The 25,554-nt window shown below is 46.3% G+C and overlaps 8 protein-coding genes across 8 annotated transcripts; 3 read left to right on the top strand and 5 right to left on the bottom strand.

The window, feature by feature from the left end:
- Positions 1–1,017: 1,017 nt before the first annotated feature.
- Positions 1,018–14,706, bottom strand: Hml (hemolectin). Its single transcript, XM_018007561.2, has 27 exons — positions 14,566–14,706; positions 14,092–14,181; positions 13,938–14,033; positions 13,831–13,878; positions 13,377–13,772; positions 13,191–13,318; positions 13,039–13,134; positions 12,783–12,980; positions 12,550–12,716; positions 12,337–12,494; positions 12,006–12,160; positions 11,348–11,950; positions 10,161–11,282; positions 9,208–10,101; positions 8,547–9,095; positions 7,165–8,484; positions 7,026–7,095; positions 6,712–6,967; positions 5,914–6,655; positions 5,361–5,849; positions 4,791–5,297; positions 4,247–4,730; positions 2,400–4,183; positions 2,128–2,343; positions 1,606–2,061; positions 1,287–1,543; positions 1,018–1,224 (listed from the first exon to the last, which is right to left on the bottom strand). Exons 1-27 carry the CDS (start codon positions 14,670–14,672, stop codon positions 1,102–1,104), a joined length of 11,511 nt encoding a protein of 3,836 aa, XP_017863050.1. The 5' UTR covers positions 14,673–14,706; the 3' UTR covers positions 1,018–1,101.
- A 956-nt stretch (positions 14,707–15,662) lies between these two features.
- LOC108613825 (GPN-loop GTPase 2) lies at positions 15,663–16,781 on the bottom strand. The gene has a single exon (XM_018007562.2). The coding sequence runs from the start codon at positions 16,636–16,638 to the stop codon at positions 15,715–15,717; it is 924 nt and encodes a 307-aa protein (XP_017863051.1). The 5' UTR covers positions 16,639–16,781; the 3' UTR covers positions 15,663–15,714.
- Positions 16,782–16,892: 111 nt separating this feature from the next.
- Hsp67Bc (Heat shock gene 67Bc) lies at positions 16,893–17,918 on the bottom strand. The gene has a single exon (XM_018007565.2). It carries the CDS (start codon positions 17,720–17,722, stop codon positions 17,141–17,143), a length of 582 nt encoding a protein of 193 aa, XP_017863054.1. The 5' UTR covers positions 17,723–17,918; the 3' UTR covers positions 16,893–17,140.
- A 599-nt stretch (positions 17,919–18,517) lies between these two features.
- LOC108613829 (rhodanese domain-containing protein CG4456) lies at positions 18,518–19,380 on the top strand. Its single transcript, XM_018007567.2, has 3 exons — positions 18,518–18,884; positions 18,956–19,115; positions 19,179–19,380. The coding sequence occupies exons 1-3, from the start codon at positions 18,548–18,550 to the stop codon at positions 19,237–19,239; spliced, it is 558 nt and encodes a 185-aa protein (XP_017863056.1). The 5' UTR covers positions 18,518–18,547; the 3' UTR covers positions 19,240–19,380.
- A 136-nt stretch (positions 19,381–19,516) lies between these two features.
- Positions 19,517–20,776, top strand: Hsp22 (Heat shock protein 22). The gene has a single exon (XM_018007568.2). The coding sequence runs from the start codon at positions 20,119–20,121 to the stop codon at positions 20,668–20,670; it is 552 nt and encodes a 183-aa protein (XP_017863057.1). The 5' UTR covers positions 19,517–20,118; the 3' UTR covers positions 20,671–20,776.
- A 138-nt stretch (positions 20,777–20,914) lies between these two features.
- LOC108613827 (heat shock protein 27) lies at positions 20,915–21,897 on the top strand. The gene has a single exon (XM_018007564.2). The coding sequence runs from the start codon at positions 21,126–21,128 to the stop codon at positions 21,714–21,716; it is 591 nt and encodes a 196-aa protein (XP_017863053.1). The 5' UTR covers positions 20,915–21,125; the 3' UTR covers positions 21,717–21,897.
- A 238-nt stretch (positions 21,898–22,135) lies between these two features.
- Positions 22,136–23,113, bottom strand: Hsp26 (Heat shock protein 26). Its single transcript, XM_018007563.2, has one exon. The coding sequence runs from the start codon at positions 22,973–22,975 to the stop codon at positions 22,337–22,339; it is 639 nt and encodes a 212-aa protein (XP_017863052.1). The 5' UTR covers positions 22,976–23,113; the 3' UTR covers positions 22,136–22,336.
- A 979-nt stretch (positions 23,114–24,092) lies between these two features.
- Positions 24,093–25,128, bottom strand: Hsp27 (Heat shock protein 27). Its single transcript, XM_018008928.2, has one exon. The coding sequence runs from the start codon at positions 25,002–25,004 to the stop codon at positions 24,375–24,377; it is 630 nt and encodes a 209-aa protein (XP_017864417.1). The 5' UTR covers positions 25,005–25,128; the 3' UTR covers positions 24,093–24,374.
- Positions 25,129–25,554: the final 426 nt, after the last annotated feature.

The following is a 25,554-nucleotide window of genomic DNA, read 5'->3' as shown; positions in this document are numbered from 1 at the left end:
ACAAATATAACGAAAGGGGGCCGGAACAATAACTTAGCCAGGTACTTTGGCATTGCATTTATAAAAAAAAAAAAAAGAAAAAGAAAATGCCTTAAGCCTGTCATAATAGGCGTGTGTACGTGTTTTTATTGTCAACTTCCTTGGGGGCGAGTTTCGCTGAGCTCGCCACACAAAAGGATAATTTCATATTCGCGTCGCTAACTTACGTAAATTGTTGAATCATACAATAAATAAAACGCAATGAATGTGCAAAAGTGCAGAGCGCGCATTGCTTGCGGTTCTTTGTGGAGAGGGACAGCTATGTGTGCGTGTGTGTGTGTCTGTATATGAGTAGCGCGAGAGAGTAAGAGCGCGAGGGGACAGTGCCATTTGCCAAGCGCAGCAGTAAATAAATTAACGTCCGCCACAGAAAAGTCAACGTCTTTGTTATTACGTACGTATGTATGTATGCTTGTGTGCACGTGCTTACGTATCTACTTACGTTGTTGCTGGCACGCATTTTTATAGCCTTGCGCTGTCTACTCGAAGGGAAGTCCATGCATGTAGTTGCTGCACATGTGAAAAACAAACACGGAGTGCGCACAGCCAACAATAACAATTAATTATTGAAATGCAAATGTAGTGAAGTTGAGTCCGAGTCTGAAAGCCGCAAAGTTTTCATAAACAGCTCAACGGCAATGTCGACTGCATTATCAAAAGGTGCCACAACATTCTTTTTTTAATGGCTGCCAGACTTGCCAGTAGCAAAAATAATGACTGCCCGCCGTTGGTCTGTTGCGTGCCATGGACAAATATTGGCGCTGCTCTAGGCGCCGCAATAAATTGAGTTAAGCTGAACTCGTTGAATGTGGCATGGCAATTGCACATTATGAAATTTTCACTGTACTCTCATTGTTAATAGAGATGAACTGATCAACATTTATATCGGCACTTAAACATATCGATAGTATGAACTGACACAGCTCTCGTGAACGATCAAAGCTTAAGAACGTTTCCAATTGGAAGTCATACGGCAAATTGGAATTTTGGAATATTCTTTTATTTTTAGTTATAGTAAATGCATTTATTATGACAAACTAGGATAGCGGAGCAACTACAACCTCAATGGCCAATAAACTGCAACAATGACAGTGGCTTTTGCTTCGTCTCAGCCATTCGCATATCTATTACGCTCTCTGAGAACTCAGCGCACGGCGAGCAACCACAATTCGATGGCACCTCATGCTGTCAATTAAAAATGAATCTTTTAGTACTAAACAAAATAGAATAAATATTATGAAACTTACGCGCTGATTGAATGTAAAACCATCTTCGCAGACCATTTTGATTGAGATCGATTCGTAGGATTTGATGGTGCAACAGGTGCAGAACTTCTCATGCACATCCGTTAGTTTGTTATATTTGGAGCCCGAGCTGCAGGCGCCCTCGCAATCCGTGAAGCCCTTGATGGGCTCCGCATTCACACAGACGCCATGACCAGGCTTGGTATACTTTAGCAACTCCTTCGTCAGCGGCTCGGCCAAAGAAACTGGCAAACAGTTGGCTGCAATGGAATATAATCGAAATTAACAAATAGCATTACACGGATTATTCTGCTCCACTTACATAGATTCTCAATGATTGGCTCAGATTTACAGAGCTTACAGCAGCCCTCCACAAACTGCAAATGCTCTGGACAGCGACTGACGTCTGGGCAGACCTCGATAGAGGAACTGACCATTAGCATTTTATCCTTCTTCAGGCATACATAGTGTGTACAATTGTCGGGTGAGCTCCATACAGCATTAACATCATACAGTCTGTTCTCGAACACACAGGACGTCTGCACGCATTCGCCGCAGCATTTGCTCTTGTCCAGCTTCTGATAGCTATAGCCAGCCGGGCAATCCGTTGAGCATTGTTGCAACGTGCTGATAACCTGAGCAATGCCATCGGGTCCATAGGCGCACTGCTCCTGCTTGCAGACATCCTTGGCATGCTGCCACTTGTCACCGATTTGCTTGGTGAAACTGCTCGACTCGTCCACCTCATATTGCACAATGCACAAATGCTTGGGCGGCACTGCGGGCACAGAATCGAAGTAATTAATTAAGTCCTATTAGATCCAATTAGATTTGTCATGCGTACCGCATTTATGTGTGGCACAGCAGGCGCCTTCTGTCTTCTGTGTGCTGACCTCGTAGAAGCGTTGCTGGCAGTTGACTGGGGCAGGCGGGCACTGATCCGGCTTACAGACAATCTTCTGTGTGGGACAACAGCCTTCATCGATCTTGACGAGCTGCTCGCCAGGCAACAGCTGGCGCGGTGGCTCAAGTGGATCACAATCCTCCTTGGGCTTGCATTCTATAGAAATTCCATTCAGTAATTTAATAATATAAAATTCAAGAGCCAAAGCTTACCGCAAATGTACTGTGGACAGCCGTTGACATCGTTTTTCTGCTTCTTAAATTGACCTGGTCCACACACAGGCATCAGTGGAGCCAGGCAGAGCTTTTGCGATTCCTTGGGCTCCGGCACGCAGCGATAGCGTGGACAGCACTCCTCGGCGCTGACTATGGTCTGTGGCTTGTAGCCCTCGGCGCATATGTTCTCCTCCACTTGACACTTCTTCTCCACGCACGAGCTCTTGCCCCTGGCATCACACTGGCAATCGGTGCACTTGTCCTGCTTCCATTTATCGCCCGGCAGGTGCTCACCATCATCGCATTTGGTGCACGCCGCCTCTGGAATGCATTTGCCGTCATCCATAACCTGCCCAGCCGGGCAGAAGCAACCCTCAAAGCGCTCCGAGCTGAGGCACATATCATCGCTGCTCACCGTGTGGAACACCGTATCGGTCTTTATGTTAACCGCATCGTAGTCGGTCATGGCCTTGACCGTATCGCAGTTCTTGGCACAGCCGCAGGGTTCGTAGACCATGTCGCTGGGACACTCGAACGGACAAAGCTCTGGACGGCGCCAGTCCGTGCAGATGCCCTTGCTGTTGCACTCCTTTGCATAGGCGGCCAGGGATAAGCAGACGCCTTGCTGGGTGTTGCCCGGCTTGCAGATATCCTGCTGACAGGCCGACACATAGCCAATGGGGTCCACAACGAGCGGACACTTGCCGAACAGCTTCTCGTTGTAGAACTGCAGGCAGGGATCCTTTTCTGGCGGCAATGGTATGCAGTGCTCCTTGGGCACATCCTCACTCAAGCACTCCTGGTCATTGGTTAAGCCCAATTTGGGCTCATCGGCCTGCCAGGTCTGTATAGCATCCATGCCAGGCTTCTTCTTGGCCGGATTTGGCTTCAAGTCATTGCTGGCGTCTTCATTGCAATCACCGCAAAGTCCCTCCATCTTGCTGCCATACTTGATGCCGGGCACACCGAGCGTGAAGATCAGGTTCTCGAATGAGGCTGTCAGCTCTACATGCGATTCGGGCAGAGAGAGCACCAGTTCCTTGCCCACCACTTGGCGCAACGTTATCCAGCTGTCTTTGTATGGCATCTTCTTCACCTCGAAGCCATCCACCAGCACTTGCAGTGCCTTTGGTTGACTCGGCACACGCTGCACATGAATCACATGGTCGCCGTTGAGCACATGCAGCGACTTGGGACAGCTGGCACCTTCCATGGCGCTGACTTGGCCAAGCTTCTTGCAATCATCCATGCTGACGTACACCTGGAACGTGTGCACACCTGGCAGCACCACATCCCGGGACAGCAGATAGGTGCAGTTGCCATTGAAACTGAAGCTCTTGCGATCATAGGTCAGGTACTTGGAGTTGCCCAATGCCTTGCACACACAGTCCTTGCAGTCGGCGATGGGCACACACTTGGGGCCATTGCGAACGGTGCCCTCGGGACAATAACAGCCCGGGAAGCAGACATCCGGCAGCACAGGACAGTCATCGCCATGCAAATTGTCGCAGGAAGGCTCACAGCGTCGCTTATAGCAATCGGTGTGCACCAAGGGAGCCGGACAGCTAATCTCGCACTGATGCACCGCTCGCCAGGTGTTTAGCTGCACCAGTGGATTGACACTGAGGCACTTCTTCACGAAGCTCTCGAGTATGTTGCACTTGCATGCCGAGGCATCTCCATTATTTGCCAGCAAGCAATCGCAGGCTGCCTCCAGGCAGTAGTTGTTGGAGAACTGCTTATAGTTGACAGCCTTGTGGCACTTGGCGAAGGTGGGATGGCTGCAGATCAAGATGAAAGGGATTAGCTAGAGAGAATCTAAGGAAGTCTAAGGGAAGACATACTTGATGATGTTACATAGCTGTAACGCCTTGGCCTGCAGTTGCCTGGTGCACTTCTGATCGCCACATTGATCCAGAGGAATGCGTTTGTCGTACCAACTCTTACCGAACTTCTCCGTGTTGGCCAAGACTTGACCATCGGGCGTGCGCTTGTCGTCCCGTGGAATGCCATTGTAGTAGCCACACAGGCCGTCCACAGTGCGTAGAAATTTGGAGGAGATGCCCACCTTGAGTATGCCAATGTCATCCAATTGCACCCAGAAGCCATATTTGGTGGACACGGCGAGCAACGTCTTGCCCGGCTGCGAGACCACGAACGAGGCCTTGCAAATGGGCGATTTGATGAGCTGATCCACGGTGAACTCGAAGCCATTGAATTTCACCTTGAGATGTGGCAACAGCACTAGCTCGTTGCCAGCCTGCAGATCCTGAATGCTGACCACTTTATGGCACACTTTGCGCGTCTCATCGCTGCACTGCTGATGAACTGCAAAGGACAAAAACTATAAATAATTGCCTAATCTAGTTATTATGATCAGATCTCTACCCGATATGGTCCAGCTGCCGTTGTGTATGTCTCTGGCTAGTATATGACTGCACGGGCTATATTTGAACATGGTGCCATCGAAGGTGGTGAAGCTCTTGCCGCTAATCTCGCACACATCATCCTTATTGGGTCGCAGCACGCACGTATATCGGAGGCAGTCGCCCGCCTTGGCGGTGCTCAGGTCTAGCTCGACATCGTATTTCTCCGGGCACTTGGGCTCCACGCAGGTGATTGTCTCGTTTTTGTTCACCTCCTTGGTGGGTATCGGCACACAGGTGAACTCACTGCACTCCTCCTCTTCCTGGTAGTTCAGCTCGCTGCCGGGCATGGCCAAAATTTTCTCGTTTGAGGAAATAAACTTGGTTTTCGTTATGCTGACGCCGTCATCCACAATGGACACTTGTTTGTGGAATGTGAAGATCTTGGACATCTTGCGTGCCTTCTTCTCAATAATTTTGATCTTCATTTGGGGTGGACAAACGGGCGCAGGGCAGGTGATAACCGTGGCTGAAATACAAAAAATTCACGAATTACATATGTGTAATCCCCAAACATCGGACGTCCACTCACTTTCATTCTTCTCACGCTTAATGTCGGGCTCTACAGTGAATGAGTCGCGACAGCTGGCATCTTCATCGTCCGCGCAATCCTGCACGCCATTACACCACAGAACCTCCGGTATGCAGTCACCGCTGGAGGGGCACAGACGCTGGTGCTTGGGACATGGCTCGCACTTGCAGAAGCAGTCGCTGGTTATGACCGGACGCAGATGACGCTCTTCGCACGGAGCACACTTCTTGGGCTTGCAATTGTGGCGTCCACCCAAAACGCAGACACACTCCTCACAGGCGGCATTCTCGAACTTGCTGCCGATCGGATAGCTGACATAGTTCTCCACACAAGGGCAGAGATTGCGCTGCACACACTTGTTGCCGTCCCAGTAAAGCTGGTCACTGCATTGGCACTTCTTGGCATCGGGGCTGGAGCTGGTGATTCCTTCGCACACATTGCACTTGGTGGGCTCCACTTTTTCCTCGTATTTCTCCTCCTTCACCACAGCTATAGATAAAAAAAAAATATCAAATCAATTGAATTTTCCTGCTGAAGCTTTCCAACGACTCACGATATGGCTTAAAGCAACCCAGGGGCTCGACGCGCATGTTTATGTTGCGCTCCCACTTGGCGGGCACAATCTTCAGATACTGCGCCAGGATTGGCTTCTTAAAGTGATGGGTACGCGGCGTCTGCTCATCCACATTTGCCTCGAATATACGTGGCTGTCCGTTGGGTGCCAGCACCGTGTTCCAAGTGGGTTTATTCTTTGAGAACATAACCTTATAGCCAGTCACCCAGCCATCGGAGCCGCCCTTGGTAATAAAACCGGATACATTGCGCGGCTCCAGGAAATCAAATTCGATAAACTCATTGGGCGTATTGGCAAGCGGACGCCATGCCTGGGGTGTGGACAGCTTGAGCAGGTCAAGTAGACGTGGTTTCCTAGCCGCTTGGTGCAGCTGCCACAAGCTGCTCGCCTGTATCTGTTGCTCATGCATCTCACCCTTATCCACGCCCATTTCATCGACACACTCCAGCTCGTAATGCATGGACGGACGCTCTGTGCTTGTGGGCAATGTGGGCGGTGGCAGAGTGACAACTGGCAGCTCACCACAAATCAACAGCTCGACACGCATTGCAATCGATCCATGCCACTTGAGTGGATAAATTCTCAGTGAGCTCGCCTCAATGGGTATCTTAAAGAGCGTCTGCACGGGCTCTCGGGAATCCAATGGTCCATTAAACAACTGCGGCATGTCCGTCTCATCGACCAGATAGTTATAGGCGATGCCATCGTGACTGTGCAGAATCTAAAACATATATAATTATATATTAACCCTTCCAATTGTTCACAAATTAATTCCACCTTGAAGAGTGTCACATAGTTGTTGAATTCGGGACTGCCAGCCATGATGACTCCATAAATGGGCTCCGGATGCTTAAAGTTCAGCTCCAAGTACTGCATCTGATCGTTGATCTGTGGTGACCAGCTGCCGCTGTCCGTCGTCGGCTTCTTGCTCAGACGCGCTTTGTGCGGCGCATGCTCTGGAGCCAGCTGGGAACTAGCATTGAAGATGCTATCGGGCAATGAATTCGGGCCATTTTCAATCATGGGGATGAGACTACAAAATTGAAGATGAAGAAGATAAAGCCACACTCAGATCTCATCACACATCTTACCGCTCGGGTGCGCAATGCAATGGTGGCGTCAGAGTAATCGGAACTATGGGCACAATGGGTTCAAACGGCTCTGCAGAAAAGAAAAGAAAAGAAACACTGATTAGGATCGCAGTTCAAGCAATGCTGTCTGCCCACTTACTTATCGTTGACTCTGGCACTGGCTCCGGCTTATTGGGCACACACGTGAAGGCATTGTCGATGCACTGGCAAATCTCCAGCTCACCCACGACGGGCTTGTGGGGCTGCACATACTGCTCGTCGTTGTCCATGCACGGGCACTCGTCCGCATGCACGCAGGTGTCTTCATCACGCCAGTACTTGCCCAATTTAGGACAGTCCGGACGCAGTTTATCCACACAGCCGGGTTTGCAGTGCTCGCCGTGCTGGCACAGGCCGCGTTTACGCAGAATGCTGCCGTAGTAGTGGCAAGTGTTCTCGCACTGGTTGGCGCACTCTGACCAGATCTTGTCCTCGTCACACTGCGTAATGAGCTCCTGCTCAGGCTCTGGCTTGCGATTGTCGCAGCTGGGCTTCAGCTGTTGGACAATGCTAATGTGATCGCAATTGAACATGGTGGGATTGAACATCATGAACTCGCCGCACGTCTTCTCCACGTACACCCAGCCGCCATCGACGCCTTTGGGCTGGCAGTGCAGGAACTTATGGCAATCGCCGGGATACTCTTTGTACTCGACCACGCCCACGTCGCAGCTGGCGCCGATTTGGGGCTTTTCGATTGGCTTAGGTGTCGTGAGCTCCGTCTCGCCATCGCACTGGCAGAACGCGCGCAGCTCGTAGTCATGGCACTTGCCAATGCAACGCAAACCCTCAGCCAGGCTACAGACAACATTCTCATCCATTAGCTCGGGCGGCTCATGAGTGCCCTTCACACGGCAGTCCACCTTGGTCATATACTTCTTGAGACAGGTGCCATAGATGCTTTCCAGACGGTCGTAGCGCGGCAGCTTCTCCTCATCGTTAAGCCGCACAATCTTCTCTGTGGTATCGGCGTCGTTGTCAAACCAACGCGTCCAGCCTCGCACGCATTTCGTTTGGTTCTGCGTGGCTAGCGGTGGTTCGGTGGTGCCCTTAATATATGGCGCAGACGTTGCTGGTGTATGGGGCTCATCGCACTTAACGCCGCTACAGATTTCCTTGCGCTTCGAGCATCGGCAAGTGGCACAGGCATCCTGGAACGTTACGTCTCCCTCATAGTAGGTCTTGCCCTCCTTCATCATGCACACAGGCTTACACTCCGCCTTAGGCACGCACTGCCTATAGGTGTCGTTCAAGTATATGAAGCCATCCTCACAGGGCTTAATTTGGCAGCCCTCGACGCAGTTTTCACGCGTGCACATGCGCTCCGCAATGCCCTGGTCCAAGAAATTGTCGCATGTCTCTACGGCGCAGGCGGGCGTACAGGACTTGTACTCCGAGCAGTGTGGATCACATTGCATGGCTGAAAGGATGCAAATATTTAAAATGTAGATTTTATTTTATATATTGGATGCATAGACCTACGGCAGAAATGTTGGGATCGCCAGCGTATATTGATGCCCTTCTGGGCACAGGCATCCGCATAGGCCGCCACAGCCGTGCACAGGCACTCGCAATCGCCGCCCTGATCACAAGCGCACGTATCGAAAATGCAACGCTTTAGATAACGCTCCAGTGGCACTTCCGCATGGCAGAGCTCGAAAAGTTCAGATTTCAGGGCGCCGCACTTAAGTTGCGCCCACGTTTCGCGTTCTGGATGCTGGCGGCAGGCATCGATTGGTGCTACGGGTGCTGCGCAATGTGGCTGCAGCTTCCAGGAGTGACCAAAGAGCATGGCACTTGTTTCCAAGCCCAGTGATGGCGTTTGCATATCATCCTGGCTGTTTCCATTGTAATTGCCACACAAGCCGCTGACCTTGTTGCGCCATTCGTTGCCCAATTTGACATAAACACGCGTGCCTTCGTCCCATTTCACTTGTAGTTTGAGAGGAATAACCTCGACAACAACAAATACGCCTGATTTGTAAATGTGGAACGCGTTGTGGCCATTGGAATGAACGCTGTCTCGAAGTTCTAATTGGAAAATGGAAATGGAAGAAGTACATATATTCATGTATCGATATTAAAATATACTTCATACTTGGAATCAGTTATATCGATAACGATAGCACAACGAGTTACTCACTTTTAATGGCCGACTTATTGGGATCTACGCTGTAGGCCGAATCCTTACTCAGCAGCAATGATTCCTTCGCCCGCCCAGTCAATGCAATTTCCAGCGATTTAGAGCATGTGACTCCCATTGTACCACACAGCACATTCTGTATGGTAATACTGAAGCCATCGCCATTCTCGAAAACGCCCTTGGAGAGCACATAATCGCAAGCGCCCTGGAAGTCAAAGTCTTGGCCATCATAGGTGGTGAAATGTGAGTCGCCCCACACGCTGCAAGTGGATTCACAGCCATTGTCGGAGCACTTCCAATTGCCCGCCTGGCACACGCACGTATTGCAATCCTCCTTGATCTTGTCGCCATCGTCATAGCTCTTGCCAGCATGATGGCAAGAACAGTTTGTGGGCAGCACACAAGCTTGCCGAGATGTGTCGTAGACATAGCCCTCCATGCAGACGCAGCCAGGCAAGCAGTCTACAGAGTCCGCCACATACTTATCCATATTCTTGCAGGTTTTCGGCTCTTTGGGTGCACACTTGGTGAACTCCGCAAATGGTTGCTTGACACACTTGCTGCGCAGCTCCGACGAGGGTGGATACTTGACATCATCACCCGGATCAGCATCCTGGCAATCCCAAACGCCATCCGCACAGGTACAGAGATCAAGGAATTTGCCACCTGGACGCACTTCTTTGTAGCCAGGCCGGAAGATCATGCCATCAAAGCTGCAATGGCACTTGTGCTTGGGCACACAGATACCCTGGTCATTGACGTACTCCCCATGGGGACAGCGACAGCCCTCGACACACTCACGGGTGCAGCTGTTCTTGCCAGGCAGGTCGTCACAAGTCAAGGCGCAACCATCGCCACACTCATCAAACACCTGACCCATGGGACACTTGACAGCTAATGAAATCGAAGTAGATATAGATCCAATGTTATATACAAAGCTAAGCCATACTCACCGCATTCCTTTACAGTCATGCGCCAACCAGTTTTGACTCCTTGTCGCATGCATTCGGTACCGTAAGCAGAGAGAATGGGACAGAAACACTTCTCGGGCTCGTCCTTGCAGGCGCAAGTATCGTAAAGACAGTCCTCGTAGAACTTTTCAGGCTCCACCATGAAGTGACACTCCTGGAATATGTCCTGCAATATCCAGTCGCAATGCTTCTCTGCAATCGCCTTCTTCTCTGGGCTTAGTGTGCAAGGGTGCGGTCCCTGGTGGGTCTCCGCCTGGAACTGGCAGGTGTCCTTGGTGCGCCACTTGTCCGCAAATGCCTCAATACCCGTTTCAACATCGCCCTCGGGTGTCAGGAAGTCATCCTGTGTATTGGAATTGAATGTGCCGCACAGACCTTCCGTCTGGCCACGCCAGCTCGGCGGTGCATCAATATAGACACGCGACACACCATCCCACCAGACGCGTATGCCCCCGGCAAAGTCCACGGTCAAGAACGTAGAGCTGGCGCGTCTTATCAGCACCTCACCGGCGCCCAACATCTTTGGCAACTTGGCAATGGGCTTGTCATTGACGACCGTCGTCAAGCCCTGATCCAGTTTGATTGTGGTTGGGGTGCCGTCGCGTAGTACGAATCGCACGGTTACCGACTTGGTACAGGAGGGATCATCGGGCGCCGCATAGCTGAGTGCCTCGGATACGGCACCGGAGCAGGCAATGTTCTCCGCCTCCACAGACATGTTCGGTGTCTTCAGCAAATAGTACGAGCACTTGCCCATGAAATCGTATCGCTTGCCATCGAAAGTCTGATAATGAGGATCACCAATAGCACCGCAGCGTGCACCACACTTATCGTCTGTGCAATTCCATTGCCCGTTCTTGCAGGTGCAAGTATTACAGTTCTTCTTGACCGTTGCCTCGGGCTTGAACTCACGGCCACGCAACGAACAGGGACACAGCTCCCGAGTGATGCACGCATCCTTGTACTGGACCGTGCCTTCGGGACAGAAGCAGCCCTCGTTGCACTTGTCTTTTGTGGGGGCAGCGGCTGTCAGACCTGATTCACAGGTTGGCTCCACGTCCGGCCCACAGGCGCGATAGACTCGTCCAAAACCGCAGCTGATGGCTATTGAAATATTGCATAATGATAAGTAAATGTGATATGATGTTGTATATAGACTCTTCACTCACGGCATATTTCCAGATTGCGCCAGCCGTGCTCTAATTGAATACCCTTGAACATGCATTCCTTGGCCAGCATGGCAACGGCATCGCAATTGCAGCTTTCGGGCCTCTCGCGATTCGCACAGTTGCAATAGTCGGCGATGCAGGTGCGGATGAGTGCATCGTAGTTGAAAGGTTTGATGCAGTCGCTCAGCTTCTCGTTGGCCAGCAAGCGCTCACAAATAGTGACTGCCTTCTGGAGCTTGCTCTGCTCACAGGATTCAATGCCAAATTCCAATTCGGCGCTGTTCTCCACTCGGCACATTTCACTGTGGTCATCCACACGCCATGTGTCGGTGAATGCCTTCACTGTCTCCAGCTTCTTGCCAGTTCGAGACATCAAATCGTTGCGATAGTCACCGTCCAGAGAGCCACATAGACCACCTACTTTGCCCCACATGGCAGGACCTGCATGCACGGCCACATACTGTTGATGATCCCAGTCGAGCTTGAGCCCGATTGATTCCAGATCAATTTGAACATGCTGCGCCACTGGCATCACCTTCATGCCCATTACCTGAACGGGTATGGGCAACTGCTTGTTGGGCGTGGACAAGCGTATGGTGCCATCTATAAAGCAAGTGAAAATCATTTCAAATCAGAGTTCTTGTAAAATACTACTCACTTAAGCTCTCCAGGATATAAAGCACCGATTGCCATTGAATCTTCAGTGTGTGCGCACAACCATAGCCAGAGCCATAGGGACATGCCTTCAGCGTTACATCAAAAGTGCCCGACACTTTGTCCAAGATCAACGTATGGGAACAGGACAAAGGTGCTCTAAGCGTAACATGAAATTAGAGCGCCAATAAGAACAAACAAGCGAATAATGTTGGTATCTCAGCTATCGCAATATACTCATTTGATTAGGCTATCGATATTGCAAGTACTTATCGTTGCCATCCGGCTAATCACTTTTAAATTCACTGAACTTGAACTAATCGATAAGTACGTACTTGAAAACTAAGCCATCGAAAGTTTTTATATTGATGCCACCCCAGGTGGTGCACATTGCTGGCCGTGGCGACTGATCGATGACCACATCCAGCTCACCGCTCATATACAGGGAATAACTGCTGAGAGTTGACACTGTTTCCTCCGATGACCACCATTCCTGCACAGTAAGCAAAACATAAAGTGCTGCACGCTCCTTTCTAAGATTCACTTACACTACGACGTTCCAGATCCTTATACTTGGCGAGCAACGCCAACAGAATCTCCCGTTGACTTCTCAGCTCCGAGGTAATTTCCCCGCTAAAGGCGCCATGATATGTGCGACCCGGCTGCTGCATATGCGTCACTTGCACGCTGCCCGATCTAATGGTATATCCAGGAGCTGTGCAATTATATATAATATTAAATATATTAAACTCTCTTTAATTATAGTAGAAGGGAGACTTACGGAAAATGCACTTTGGCAATGGCGCAGGCAAATAAACACCATCCTTATAACTGCACTTATACTCCATGTCGAGGCGTCCTTGCACCTGGAGACCCTTCACCTGTGGACAACTAAAGGTGCAGCGTGCCTCCTCCGTATCGTAGGCGCACTTATAGTTGCCATTGAAATGCGTATTGGTTACATTGCAACTAGAAATGCCTGATATACAAATTATAAGTATTCAAATTCATTTAAGGTCATCCAGATGTATGCTCACTGTATTGGCAATATGAGCCGCGATGCATCTTGGAGCACTGACAGATGTTGAAGCTGATGCACTGTCCGCCGTTCTCGCAGGCCGGCGAGCAGGTTGCTGAAGATATAGAAGGTCAGCTTACATTATATAACCGGAATATGCTGTCCACTTACGGCCACAGTCTGGCATCTTGGCAAGTCCAGTTTTGGAATGCACCCACTGGCCATTGCGGCATTCAATGTTGGCGATGCCGCTGCCGTCCGGGAACTGAAAGCCTCGCATGCATTGAGCATTACAAAAACTAACAGGAAATTCTATATTAAATATATATAATGGTTGATATAACCCACTCAACTCACTTATTTTTGCAGGACACCTTGGAATTCTTGGGCACTGGCGGCTTGGCAGCACACACGGACTTCTTGTGCTGGCATAACGGGCCTGAATAGTTCTCCGGACACTGGCATATGCCTGCTTGTAGGCAGATGCCATTGTTCTCGCATGGCGGCAAGCACACAGCCTGACAAGGCGGCACTCGAGTAAACTCCGAGTTTACTATTATCCAGCCATCGTTGCTGCAAAAAAGATCCAGGGATCTGGTGTCCTGGGAAAACGTATAACCATCCGGGCAATACACTTGACACTTACCACTGCCATCGCATTGGGACAGCACATTTTGTGGCAGTGGAAGCTCTGCGCATTTGCCATACGTTCTCAACGATTGAGCGGCATTTCCATAAAAGTTGCCCTTCACACTGGGGAATTACATTATATATGATATACAAACTATATAAATAATCTGACAAATTTTACCCTTTGCCCATGCCGAATAAGCTAAGCGCATTGTTGAGGATGTTTGAGCTGCATTTAGAGTTTTTAAATTTTATATACTAATAGAATGTATTTAACTCTACACTCACCTCCCGGTCTTAATGCTGCCCTTGATAGGAAACAGCTTGCCACCATAGTCAACGTTTGCAGGCGGAGCATCATTGTAGTCGTAGGTATAGCGTGCACTAAAGGATAATCAATATACATATACATATTCCTACAATAATTTCATATATATCGCACCTCACAGCAGGCGCCTTACGATATCCAAAATTGAAATGACGTTCCTGGCGTTCCTTATTATCAACATCCGGTGCCGACTGAGCCAGGGGACTATCAAGTAGCGAATACAGTACCCGAAGGCATTTAATTAGATAACATATAAATTCAAATGCGAAATAAGTTTTAATTACAAAACACGATTTTATCTTAGAACAAAATTTGCGTAGCGAAAGCGGAAGTCGAAGTTTGAGAAATATATTCTGATGATTGTTAAATATTATATATATAGTATATAGAATAGAATATATACATATATGGTATATAGTATATATAGACATATATTAGAAGAACATTTCACTTTTATATTATGTTTATTTTAGATTAAGCATTTCCTGTTTTATCAAAAAACAGCTTCATGTTTAGAACATACACATGTTTTATATAATTTAATTCATTCTATTGTATTTTACACACAATTCATAATCTGTCACTCACTCTATATCTTGATCATCATCATCAGACATAATTACATCGCCTTCCTCGGCGCACACTTGGTTGAGAATTAGCAACCATGCCAAGAAGTAAGTGTACTTGGATGCCATTTTATGGCAGGCAAAAATATATTTTTATTTGTATTGCATATATCACTGGTAATCCGTTTTATCCTTGATATTGAAGTATTCAATGTTGGCAGTCCGCTATCCTGCGAATCCTTGTCGATTCACTGCACAATTAAACACTTCACAATTTATTTTCACTTTAGCACATATTCACTATTAGAACCCGTTAGTCAAAGCGACCGCGCGAACGCAACTAATTAAGCAGTGGATCCCCAGCGCCTTTTATAGGCCCCAAACTAAAGCCAGACTCCATTTTGTTTTTAGTTCTAATCAGAGTTTTTGTGCTTCCTAAAGTCGACGTCAATATGCTGATTTCTGTGTAGTTCGCATTTCAAACTCACTTTTTTTCTCGTCTTATCGCCGCTAAATGTGCCAAGTTGAAGCTGGGAGTGCAATTCAGCAACTTGGAAGCGATAAAACGAATTCTCGCACTCAAAGATATTATGAAACTGACCTAATGAATATGCCAAGGTTAAGTTTATAAATAAATTACATAAGCGAAACGCAAATCAGAAGTTACGTCGCCATTCAGCTTTATCTGCATGCAAACCATGAATGAATTAAATAATATGTGCGTATTTCGCATAACGTTATATTTTCAAGTTAAATACGTAATCAAACTGCCGAAAATTAACCGCCCAATTTTCTGGTAACGGCTAATAGTGTCAATTGGCTATCAATGACAACACTGCTTATCGATTGCAACCGATACTTTTCTGCATAGTGCTGCCCATATAAACAGTGACTAGGCGCCTCGATTTAAATATATTAATTAATATTCGAATATACATATATAGAGTTCATTTCTTTTATTTGCTTAATAACTAATATATCTAATTTGTAGAGCAATTTGAAAGTACAGTTTATCACAGGAAACAGCAATCACCAAAATGCTATTCGCTACTTGTTCACAATTCGGATTCCGAAGCAAAATTTTGGCGACGGGATGTTGATAAAACAAAACTTCCAAAATAAAAATATATATAGCTATATTATATATAAATATATTATAAACATCTGTTTACTACTGCTGATTCGTATAGGGTTCAATATCTCGCTGCTGACGCATTGCCTCAGTTTCAGCGCCCACAGCGCAAGCTAGCAGAGAGTTAACCGTTTGCTCTTCGCCCGCTTTATACACATAGCCGTTCGCTTTGTCAATGTGATTGCGCAGCCGGAGCATGCTGTCTGTACTGAACGCATCCAGCAGTTTAAAGGAAACCAGCGCATAGTCCTCCACCATGGAGCAAATGGCCTCGTTGAGCTTCTGATGTTTACGCATTGTGGGATCATCATCTAGTTTCTCTAGTAAATATTTCAGATCAAGCACATCCGTGTAGTAGTCAACGTTGAAGTGAAGCTTCGATTCATGTTTACGAAGCAGATCCGCCTTTGATAACACATTCACATGCGGCAAACTCATTCGCATCATCGTATTCAGCGCCATCAGCAACGTAGCTATGAATTTAGCTGGCTCGGAGCAGTAATGCGAATCGATGAGATTGACTGTCACCAAATTGTAGCGCTCCCGTTCCAATCGCTCAAAGACTCGCGCCATGGCAGTGTGGTGCGTGTAGAGCTCCACTTGGCCAGGACAGTCGAAGAGAAAGTAATTGTGCGTTGCACTCAGTTTTCTCAGTGCCGGCAGCAGCCAATCTTCGAAATGCTGTTCCAGATATTCGGCACAATGCATGAGTGCGCCATTGGGTCCCAGTTGCATGTGCTCCATGCAATCCTCGACCGTAATCAGCTCCATTACGTTGACTACCGGCTGATAGGACATGTTGTCGTTGCCTGGATCCAGATTGACGACACCCACTTGCCGACCCAACTCTTTATAGAATTTATACGCTTCGTTGCAGTACGTTGTCTTTCCAGAACCAGGTGGACCTATTATTAATTGGCCATAACGTGGATTTTCTACTCTCGGTTGAACGCGTTGCAGCATTTTGTATGTTTATTTATTATTGTTGTGATCAGTGTGACCAAGTAGAAATATCAAAAATAATCCAATAGGTGTGTGACTGCAAAATACTCATTATGGCACTGTTATTCCGATACCTCCACCATAAAATCGTCTCCCGATATTTACAGCTGATAATAAAAACATCGACTATTTCGATAAATTAACATGGCGGTCTTTAATTAAAAGTACTTAATAACAAATAAACATACTTTTTATTAAAAATACATATAACTGACTAAAGTTTAAGATAGATAAATACATTTATTAATACTGATGCATAATTTGAGTAAATTTTAAATCTATATGAATTATTATATAGGTTAAAATTTGAATAAATAAATTCTCCAATGGGTATTACATACATACATATGAATTATTAAAAAATGTAGCGTGCATTATTTGATTATATTGAGAGTGCAATAAAAACGAGAGTCTTGGTAAATCACTTGAGTGCATCATTGGCTGCTGCTGCCGCTTGTGCTGTTTACTTGGCTTCGCCTTCAATTGACTCCTTTTGCCCATTGTTCTTCTGGACAAAGAGATCGGATGGCCCGACATGTTTAATCGGTATGATGCGTTCGGCTCCCTCAACTTTGGGATTTAAGGGGGGCACCGTTATAGTCAAAACACCTTCGTCAGTTAAAGTTGACGCGATGGCGTCTGCATTGTACTCCTTGGGTAGGGGGTAGCGACGTACAAAATGGCGATAGACGTGTCCGTGTTCGTCTTCACGTTCCTCGTGCTTCCCCTCAACGATGACGCAATTATCCACCAGCTTGACGCTCAGCTCACCTGGCTCAAATAGCCCCACATCGAGGTGCACCTGATAATTGCCTTCTTTGTCCTGGCCAGTGGATCGGGTGTGGCCTATTTCGCCACTGTGCTTCTGGGCCACCAGATGACGAGCATGTGCACCCAACTGGGCAATCATACCCAATGTATGCAAATCCAAGGGATCGTGATGCCGAGAGTGCAGCCGACGATACATGCGATTGGGGAACATGTCGTGGCCATAGAAAATGGATTCAGGGCCATCCAAGTTCAGCACAAATGGAATGTCTGGCATTTTTCTTATTTTTTCGCTTGAAATTAATTCACAAATTGAGAATCTGTATCTGGTGGAGGTTCACTGAACCCAGCTGCGACAGTGTCTTGCTTTCCTTGTGTAGGTGAGGGTTGATTTTTTAGCGGTAGTTTTGCTGGGCTAATACAATCACAATTCAACTTGAATGTCGCGACAAAAATGTGAAGTTACTGAGAGCAGAGTTGACTTTTATACTCAAGCCAGGAAAAGCTCTGCTGTTGGGAATTTTCTGGACTGAATGCAGTTGCTCGAGCTTTTTGGAGCGAACACACCGACTATGGCGACGAAATTGCGAAGTTCTGGGGCGCAGAACCGGCACATCAAAAAGCTCGGCTACTGGAAGCAACAATTGGGAATTTATTTAACTTACTGCAGCATTTTAAAGTTTGAGCTTTGAGAGCGAACAAGTGAGTGAAGTTCTTCATGAAAAAGCTTTGCTGTGCTGCAGCGGCAATTGGGAATTGTCTGGATTCAATGCAATTTTTTCAACGTCGAGGTCAAGCTTTGAGAGCGCGCCAAAAAATGGAAACACAAACCGCAGACACCCTTTGCTAGAATTTAAACTCGATACATTTTTCAAATAGTAAACAGCCAGCCGCTGCTGCTGGCGTCTGTCTGGAAAACAAAACAGTTCACGCAATTCGCATTGAAGCAGCGTCTGAGGTGAAATTCGATGATTGGCCGGTGGCGGTTGTCGCCAACGCTCAACAACAAAGCGACAACAACAATGAAAACCGGCTACAGGTTAGATTTCGATTAACAATCCGAATCTGAGTCCAGCTGCGGTTACTTTATTGTAGCTGAAGCATGCGGCTGATAAACATTAACATTGGCGCTGCCAACGCCGCCGCCGCTGTCGCTGTCGACGCTTTCGTCATCGTCTTGACAGTGGCTTCGCTCTTGCCCATTATAAGTGCCAACGATTCGACAAACAGAGAATTTAGTGATCCGTCGGCAATCAAACCAGGTGAAAGCACTATTTCGAGTGCTGCTAATTTGCATATTAAACGAAGCAAAATAATGGACGCTACATACGAACAAGTCAAAGATGTGCCCAACCATCCAGAGATCTACCTGATCGATGTTCGCAATCCAGAGGAGCTGACGGCAACGGGCAGCATCCCCTCCAGCCTCAATGTGCCCTGTCAGTATAATATTAAGCTAAATACACTTTATTTACTTGTTTGTTATATTTATATTTCAATTGATTTTCAGTGCCCGAACTGGAGGCCGCATTAAAGTCCGACTCAGAGGAGTTCGAAAAGAAATATGGACGTGCAAAGCCGGCAAATGATGCAAATATCATATTTACCTGTCGCTCGGGCAGACGTGCTCAGGAGGCCGCAGAGATCGCCAAGACAGTGGGCTTTACCAAGTAGGTTTCTCTTTTCCTCAGATCTAGAATGTCGTCTATACAATATTAATATTTTACTTGCAGCTTGAGCGTCTATCGTGGCTCCTGGCTGGAGTGGGCCGAGAAGGAAGGTCTTCCACAGTGATATCTAAAAAGCAAAACATTCCACTCTACACTTACTCTTTGGCATCTAATATAATTTAATTCAAATTTACTAATATACTATATACATTTATTTAAACAATATACATATACGGTTGCGGAATAAATTTGAATTTAAATGCAATTATTGCTTTCGCATATGTATGTATATATTTCTCTATATAAACAAGTTTTACACGCACGATGAAATTGGTTTATACAAACATATATAACAACTGTAGATAATTGGGAGAGGGGGTAGAAGCTACGCCTATAATATAATTATTATTTTCACAAGATAAAATCTAATCTTTTTCACGCGCAGGTTATATCATAATTATATTAAAAAGCTAACCCCTTTACTACGCCCATGCCCCATGCCTCACACACACACACATGAACGCAAGCTCATTTTACTGAGAAGACACACCAATGTATACTCTCAATAAACCACTCTCACTACCCACCCTCTCTCTCTCTCTTCTCTTTCTTATTTTTTGAACTGACCTACCGCACTGGTGTTTGTAAATAAAAACTGCTTCGCTTTGTTAAATTTCTTGAAACTTCCATTGTTAAGCAACAATTAATAGAAATGAAAAGTATTTTTACTTTAAATGCAATAATAGCATGCCCTCAACAAACACTATCTATGTAAATGCCAGCCGTATAAGAATATTCAAAATTGCATCAGCTGCCTAGTCGGGAGAGTGCGAGAACATTCTCGAATACGTTGACATTTCCTATAAAAGGCAGCCGGCATTTTCTGCTCTCAACATTTGAACAAAGTACGTCAAAGTGAAAAGAACTGCCGATAAGCAGTAGCGAGCTAAGGAGAAAGGATTTCGCAAGTGATTAAAGTTATTACAAAATAAATTCAACAAAAATGCGTTCGTTACCGATGTTTCTACGTATGGCCGAGGAGCTGACCAGGTTGCCGCGTGTGTCGCCGTTCCAGGCCTTCTTCCACGAGCCGCAGATGTGGACCGGCTTGACTGTGCCTCGCAATTGGCAGCAGATAGCGCGCACACAGGAGCAGCAGTTTACACCGGCTGCCACCATTGGCAAGAACGGCTACCAGGTGTCTCTGGACGTCAGCGAATTCAAGCCCAACGAACTGACAGTGAAGACGGTGAACAACAGCGTCGTCATCGAGGGAAAGTCTGAGCAGGAGGAGGATGCACAAGGTGGCTACTATTCCCGTCACTTCCTGCGTCGCTTCACTCTGCCCGAGGGCTACGAGGCAGAGAAGACAACGTCCAGCCTGAGCAGCGATGGTGTTCTCACCATCAGTGTACCCAATCCGCCAGCTGTTGAGGCGGCGCTCCAGGAACGCATTGTGCCCATACAACAAACCGGGCCAGCGGAACTGAATGTGAAGCCAAATCCTCCACTGGATCAGCCTGCTGCGAAGGAGCAGGAGAAGAAGGAACAGTGAATCCTATACTATAGATATCCTAGTCCCGCAATAGCTGTAGAATTAGCATTTACATAAAAAAAAAAAAAAAAAAAAAAAACTACAATAAACATAAACAAATCAAATACACTTTCGTTTTATTACGCTTGGCAGCAGCCACATGCACTCGGCGCCCCTTCAACGCCTGTCCCGCCCCTTAGCCCGACGGCCGGTTCCTTGATGACGTCCACTTGACTCGCGTCCAACATTATTGCATTTCGCAGTTGCCGTTAGACACGCTTGTGTCTTGTTTGTTGGCCTTCGCGCATCGGGCAAATGATTCATCAGCCATCCGCATCCGGCGCAGCCATCGCACGAGGCCACTTGGTCGTTGTCGTTGTCTTCTCAGTCTTCGTAGCCCCTGGGGCAGGCTATAAAAGCGCCGACAGCGCCATCAACAAATTTTATAAGCATTCGAGACGAGAAACCTATTAGAAATGACTTTGGTGCCGACCACGTATCGCGATCTGTCCCGGGAATTAGATCGACCGCGTCCACTCTACCAGCCATATGACTTCCAGCTGTACCCCTACCTATGGGACGATCCGCGCATCTGGTGGCCCACCAACAGCAGCGACTTCTTGCGTCCTTTGGATGAGCTGGTGAGCAGGCGAGTGCGCAACCAGCTAATACAATCGACGCCCTACGACTGGTCCTATCCCATGCGCTGGGACAACTATTACTCCGGCGAGCGGGTGCATGCGGATGAGAAGGGCTTTCGCATTGACATCGACGTGCGCCAGTTCCGACCACATGAGATTGTGGTGAAGACCAACGATGACTACATCATTGTCGAAGGCAACCACAATAAGCGCAGCGAGGGCGCCAATGGCTACGTGGAGCGACACTTTGTGCGCAAGTATCTGCTTCCGCGTGGCTACAATGCCAACGAAGTCATCTCCGATATCTCCTCGGATGGCATTCTCACCATCAAGGCGCCGCCGCCGCCACCATCCAAATACTATACGCCCAGCGAACGGCTTGTCCGCGTTCATGAAACAGGAAAACTAGCGCTGCCCTGGAAGTAGCTGCGCCCCCTCTTCAGCTGCTGCTGACATCTTTATAGCCTCTTTCGCATCATTGGGAAATATTCAAATTCAAGGTGAACTATTTGTGACCACCGTGTTGCATCGAGAATTCTAATTTTATTTTAAATGCACAAATACAGAAAAAGCGCTTGATGCAATCTTAAATGCGCAATAAATTGAATTTTATGTCTTTAATGGAATAGATCAGTTATAAAAAAAAACAACACATCTAGGGTTACCAGCGCTGTCATTTTTAGGGATTTTCTTGCTGTTTTGGTTCTTTGTGGATTTTGCCAGAAGCAAAACCAAACTGAAGTTACCCAACACGAAAATTTAAATAATACGTTTTGCAGTACTTTTTAATGACAAACTTTATGGAATCCCAGCTAAAATAATACGAAAAGTAAAATAGACAAAAATTTAATTTTAGATGTTTTTCATTTATATTTTCGCCTTCCGGAACTATTCCGAAAAGCAATTTTTTTCAGTTATTATTTTAGATTACAATTATTAGTCTTCTATTCATTAACATATATGATCTAATAAATACATTAGGTTTTTGGTAAGGAATGAGGAATGACACAGGTTGTGAGGCTGTTCTAGCTTATAGTTTCCAGATTCTATTTGCCATTGCTGGCATTCTTCTCCTTCTTGTCCTTCTCGTTCTCCTTCGACTCGTCCTCGTTGCGCTTGACGTTCAGATGAGCCGGGCCCACTTGCTGAATTTGAATCACACGCTCCTTGGACTTGTCCTCGATGGGCTGTGGCTTTGGTACACTCACAGTGAGTACGCCATCGGACGATAGCGAGGAGACGACCTTATCTCCGTCGTAGCCCTTGGGTAGAGCATAGCGGCGCACGAAATGGCGTGAGATGTAGCCATGATCGTCTTCGCGTTCCTCGTGCTTGCCCTCGACGACAACGCAATTGTCCACTACTTTGACGCTCAGCTCGCTGGGAGTGAACTGAGTGACATCCATGCACACCTGGAATCCGTCTTTGCCCACTTGCGAGAGTGGCCACTGCCAGCCATCTCCAGATCCATTTGCGGACTTGGCCAAGTCACGCCTGCGACGGCCGGCCAAAATCTCTCCAACCGTCGAAGCGGGATAGTCTGGGAAACTCCAGGGAGTCAATAACAGCTGACGAGTGGTTCTAGGTTGCAGCTGAATTGGATGAATTCCCAATCCGTAATCGTAGAGGGGAGTGCGAGGCTCCTGCAGCTCGTTCATCAAAGAAACAAGTTGAGATAGCGACATTTTGCTTTAATTTTTCTTTCACGTGTACCACTTTTCTAAAAACTGAAGTAGTTTCAAACGTTTGTATTCTTTGTTGTAAGCGCTGTGAATCTCTTCACTTGACGATTGATATTTTTCAACTGAAGCAATGAACTCAGACAGCGGCCTTTTATAGCCGGCTGAGTGGTTTTCTAGAAGCATCGAGCTTTTACGAGTTGAGTGCGAATCGGAGAAACAGAGCGAGAAACATCGCGTGCTTGCTAGAGTGTTTGTGTGTGTCACAAAAAAAGAGAATCGAATATACGAGAGAATGCGTGTTAATATTGTGTGTGTGAGAGCGAGAGAGAATGTCAGACGGTGCAAAAAGTCAAACTAAATAACAAAAGCAATTAAAACAGGCAACTTCAGAAGCTCATTCCAAACTCTTTTTTTTTTTTTAATAAAAAGCCTATTATTTACGCGTGCAGGCAGACATGTTCATATTTACATACATACATACACGTCTGATTATGTACATATGTATGCACCTACATACATACATAGATACATATACGGATGTATGAGTGTACGTGCATACATACAAACAAATGTACATAAATACATATGCATACATACATATACATATGCCTACGATTTTATTTTTATATTTTCAAATTGCATTTATTGGGAAACTAGAAATTGCATTCAAAATACATTTGTAGGACTGTATGTACATATACATACATACCAAAAATAATACACACATACATATGTACATTCATACATACGTATTTATTTACATATACATAGGATTGGGTGTACTTTCGAGAAACTAAATCATCGCGACATACCCAAAAATGTGCCTATATACAATACATACTTATTCAAAAATACATACATATATGCATACATATGTAAGTATTCATATACATACATATGTACATATGTATGTTTATCCTTGCTCCTGAGAACTCATGCATACATACATGTTTACGTCCACACGCACTATGTAAAGCGGCGAAGAATACATACATAAGTACATACGTGTACATACATCTCGAAATGTGTATGTATGTATGCATATGCCTATATTTGTCACTACTATAAATTATTGCATAAAACAATTGTATTCCCCATTTTCAAGAAAAGTTAAGCCAAATTTAATTTTAAATTAATTTTATTTTTTTCTCACAGTAAACATAAATGCAAATACATAAGGGTCGAGTGTTGCCGCTGCTCTTTTAAATGACATATGAATTACATTACAAGTACATAGCTAACAAAATGGAATTTTTACATTTCGATACCTTATAGCTAAATGTGACGTAGCTTGTGATGCTTATGTGTGTGTGTGTGTATGGGTATGATTTTAGTCTTGCACTCTCCGAACAGTGTGGCAGCACTCAGTTTTCGGCTAAACTTCTCCTCCCTCGAAGTTCACCTATTTGCCTGTCTCCATTTTCTCGCTACCATTTTCGCTCTTCCCTTTGCCGTCAGCGCCCTCTGGTGCCTTGACGCTGAGATGTGCAGGGCCTGTTTGTTGGATTTGAACAATTCGTTCTTTTTTGGCCTCCTTGCTGGGCGGTGGAGGCGCCTTCAGAGTCAGCACACCATCCGAGGAAACAGTGGAGACCACATCGTTGCCATCATAGTCCTTGGGCAAGGTGTACTTGCGCACAAAGTGGCGCTGGATCAACCCATGTCCATCCTCACGCTCTTCGTGCTTTCCCTCGACGATAATGGTATTGTCCTGCACCTTAACAGACAGCTCGCTTGGCTTGAACTGTGCGACATCCATGCACACTTGGAAGCCATCTTTGCCAACAGTGGGCAGCAGTGAATTCTGCCCAACGGAGGCTCGACGACGTGCGGGCAACAACTGATGGCTTCTCTCGTAGGGTGAAAAGTGAGAGCGGCGACGATGCAAGTGATGTGGTATCACCAGACGTGGACGGTGGAATAACTCGTTTACATGCAGTCCAAAGCCAAAGTCATCGTCCAAGAAGTGGTCCCAGTCGCTGTAGGCGCTATCTAGATCGCGAGCCAGACTCAAGAGTGGAACAATTGACATTTTTACTCGTTCACTTTTTTTTTGCTTGGTAAATTATCGAAAATTTGTTTTTTTTTTTATATAGCTTCTGCGTAGCAGACGTGTTTTAAACAACGGTTTGAATAGAATTGAAGAGGCGCAAGGAACGCAGCGGGTTTTTATACCGACGCCAAACCGACTCACACACACAGAGATAACATGTTGGTGATTGTTCTCGTTCGCTCTTGAATTTACTCGCTCTTTCTGTCGGCAAATAAATATGTACGTATGTGTGTGTATGTGTGTGCCAGCCGGCGTTTTATTTTGTTTGCTCTCTTTGCCACAAATAAAAATCTACCAGTTTCTTGAAATTTCTGTGCATGGTAGCAATATATGTACATACATACATTTGTAAATACATACACATGTATGTAAGTGTGTAAATACATACTACGTACATACATTTGCCTATACAAATATATGTTTGCATGTACTATGTGCATATACGATATTTTAAGTATTTCTTTATATAAACCGCCTGCATTTTAAAATTCGTATGGCATTTTGCTAAAATGTTAAAGTATATTTAGGA

This window comes from Drosophila arizonae, chromosome 4, assembly GCF_054131065.1.
Source record: "Drosophila arizonae isolate 15081-1271.41 chromosome 4, UAZ_ARI_1.0, whole genome shotgun sequence".
NCBI lineage: Eukaryota > Metazoa > Arthropoda > Insecta > Diptera > Drosophilidae > Drosophila > Drosophila arizonae.
Note: the sequence above shows the minus strand (reverse complement) of the source record. Positions and strands in the feature narration are given on the sequence as shown.

Bases quoted from the DNA above. Each gene is read 5' to 3' on its own strand.
- Hml (XM_018007561.2), bottom strand. From the start codon at position 14,672: ATGGCATCCAAGTACACTTACTTCTTGGCATGGTTGCTAATTCTCAAC. The intron at 6,968-7,025 runs GTAAGATGTGTG...TCAATTTTGTAG, and splicing joins TTGCATTGCGCACCCGAGCG to TCTCATCCCCATGATTGAAA. The intron at 2,344-2,399 runs GTAAGCTTTGGC...GAATTTCTATAG, and splicing joins CTGTCCACAGTACATTTGCG to AATGCAAGCCCAAGGAGGAT.
- LOC108613825 (XM_018007562.2), bottom strand. From the start codon at position 16,638: ATGCTGCAACGCGTTCAACCGAGAGTAGAAAATCCACGTTATGGCCAA.
- Hsp67Bc (XM_018007565.2), bottom strand. From the start codon at position 17,722: ATGCCAGACATTCCATTTGTGCTGAACTTGGATGGCCCTGAATCCATT.
- LOC108613829 (XM_018007567.2), top strand. From the start codon at position 18,548: ATGCGGCTGATAAACATTAACATTGGCGCTGCCAACGCCGCCGCCGCT. The intron at 18,885-18,955 runs GTCAGTATAATA...ATTGATTTTCAG, and splicing joins CTCCAGCCTCAATGTGCCCT to TGCCCGAACTGGAGGCCGCA. The intron at 19,116-19,178 runs GTAGGTTTCTCT...TTTTACTTGCAG, and splicing joins AAGACAGTGGGCTTTACCAA to CTTGAGCGTCTATCGTGGCT.
- Hsp22 (XM_018007568.2), top strand. From the start codon at position 20,119: ATGCGTTCGTTACCGATGTTTCTACGTATGGCCGAGGAGCTGACCAGG.
- LOC108613827 (XM_018007564.2), top strand. From the start codon at position 21,126: ATGACTTTGGTGCCGACCACGTATCGCGATCTGTCCCGGGAATTAGAT.
- Hsp26 (XM_018007563.2), bottom strand. From the start codon at position 22,975: ATGTCGCTATCTCAACTTGTTTCTTTGATGAACGAGCTGCAGGAGCCT.
- Hsp27 (XM_018008928.2), bottom strand. From the start codon at position 25,004: ATGTCAATTGTTCCACTCTTGAGTCTGGCTCGCGATCTAGATAGCGCC.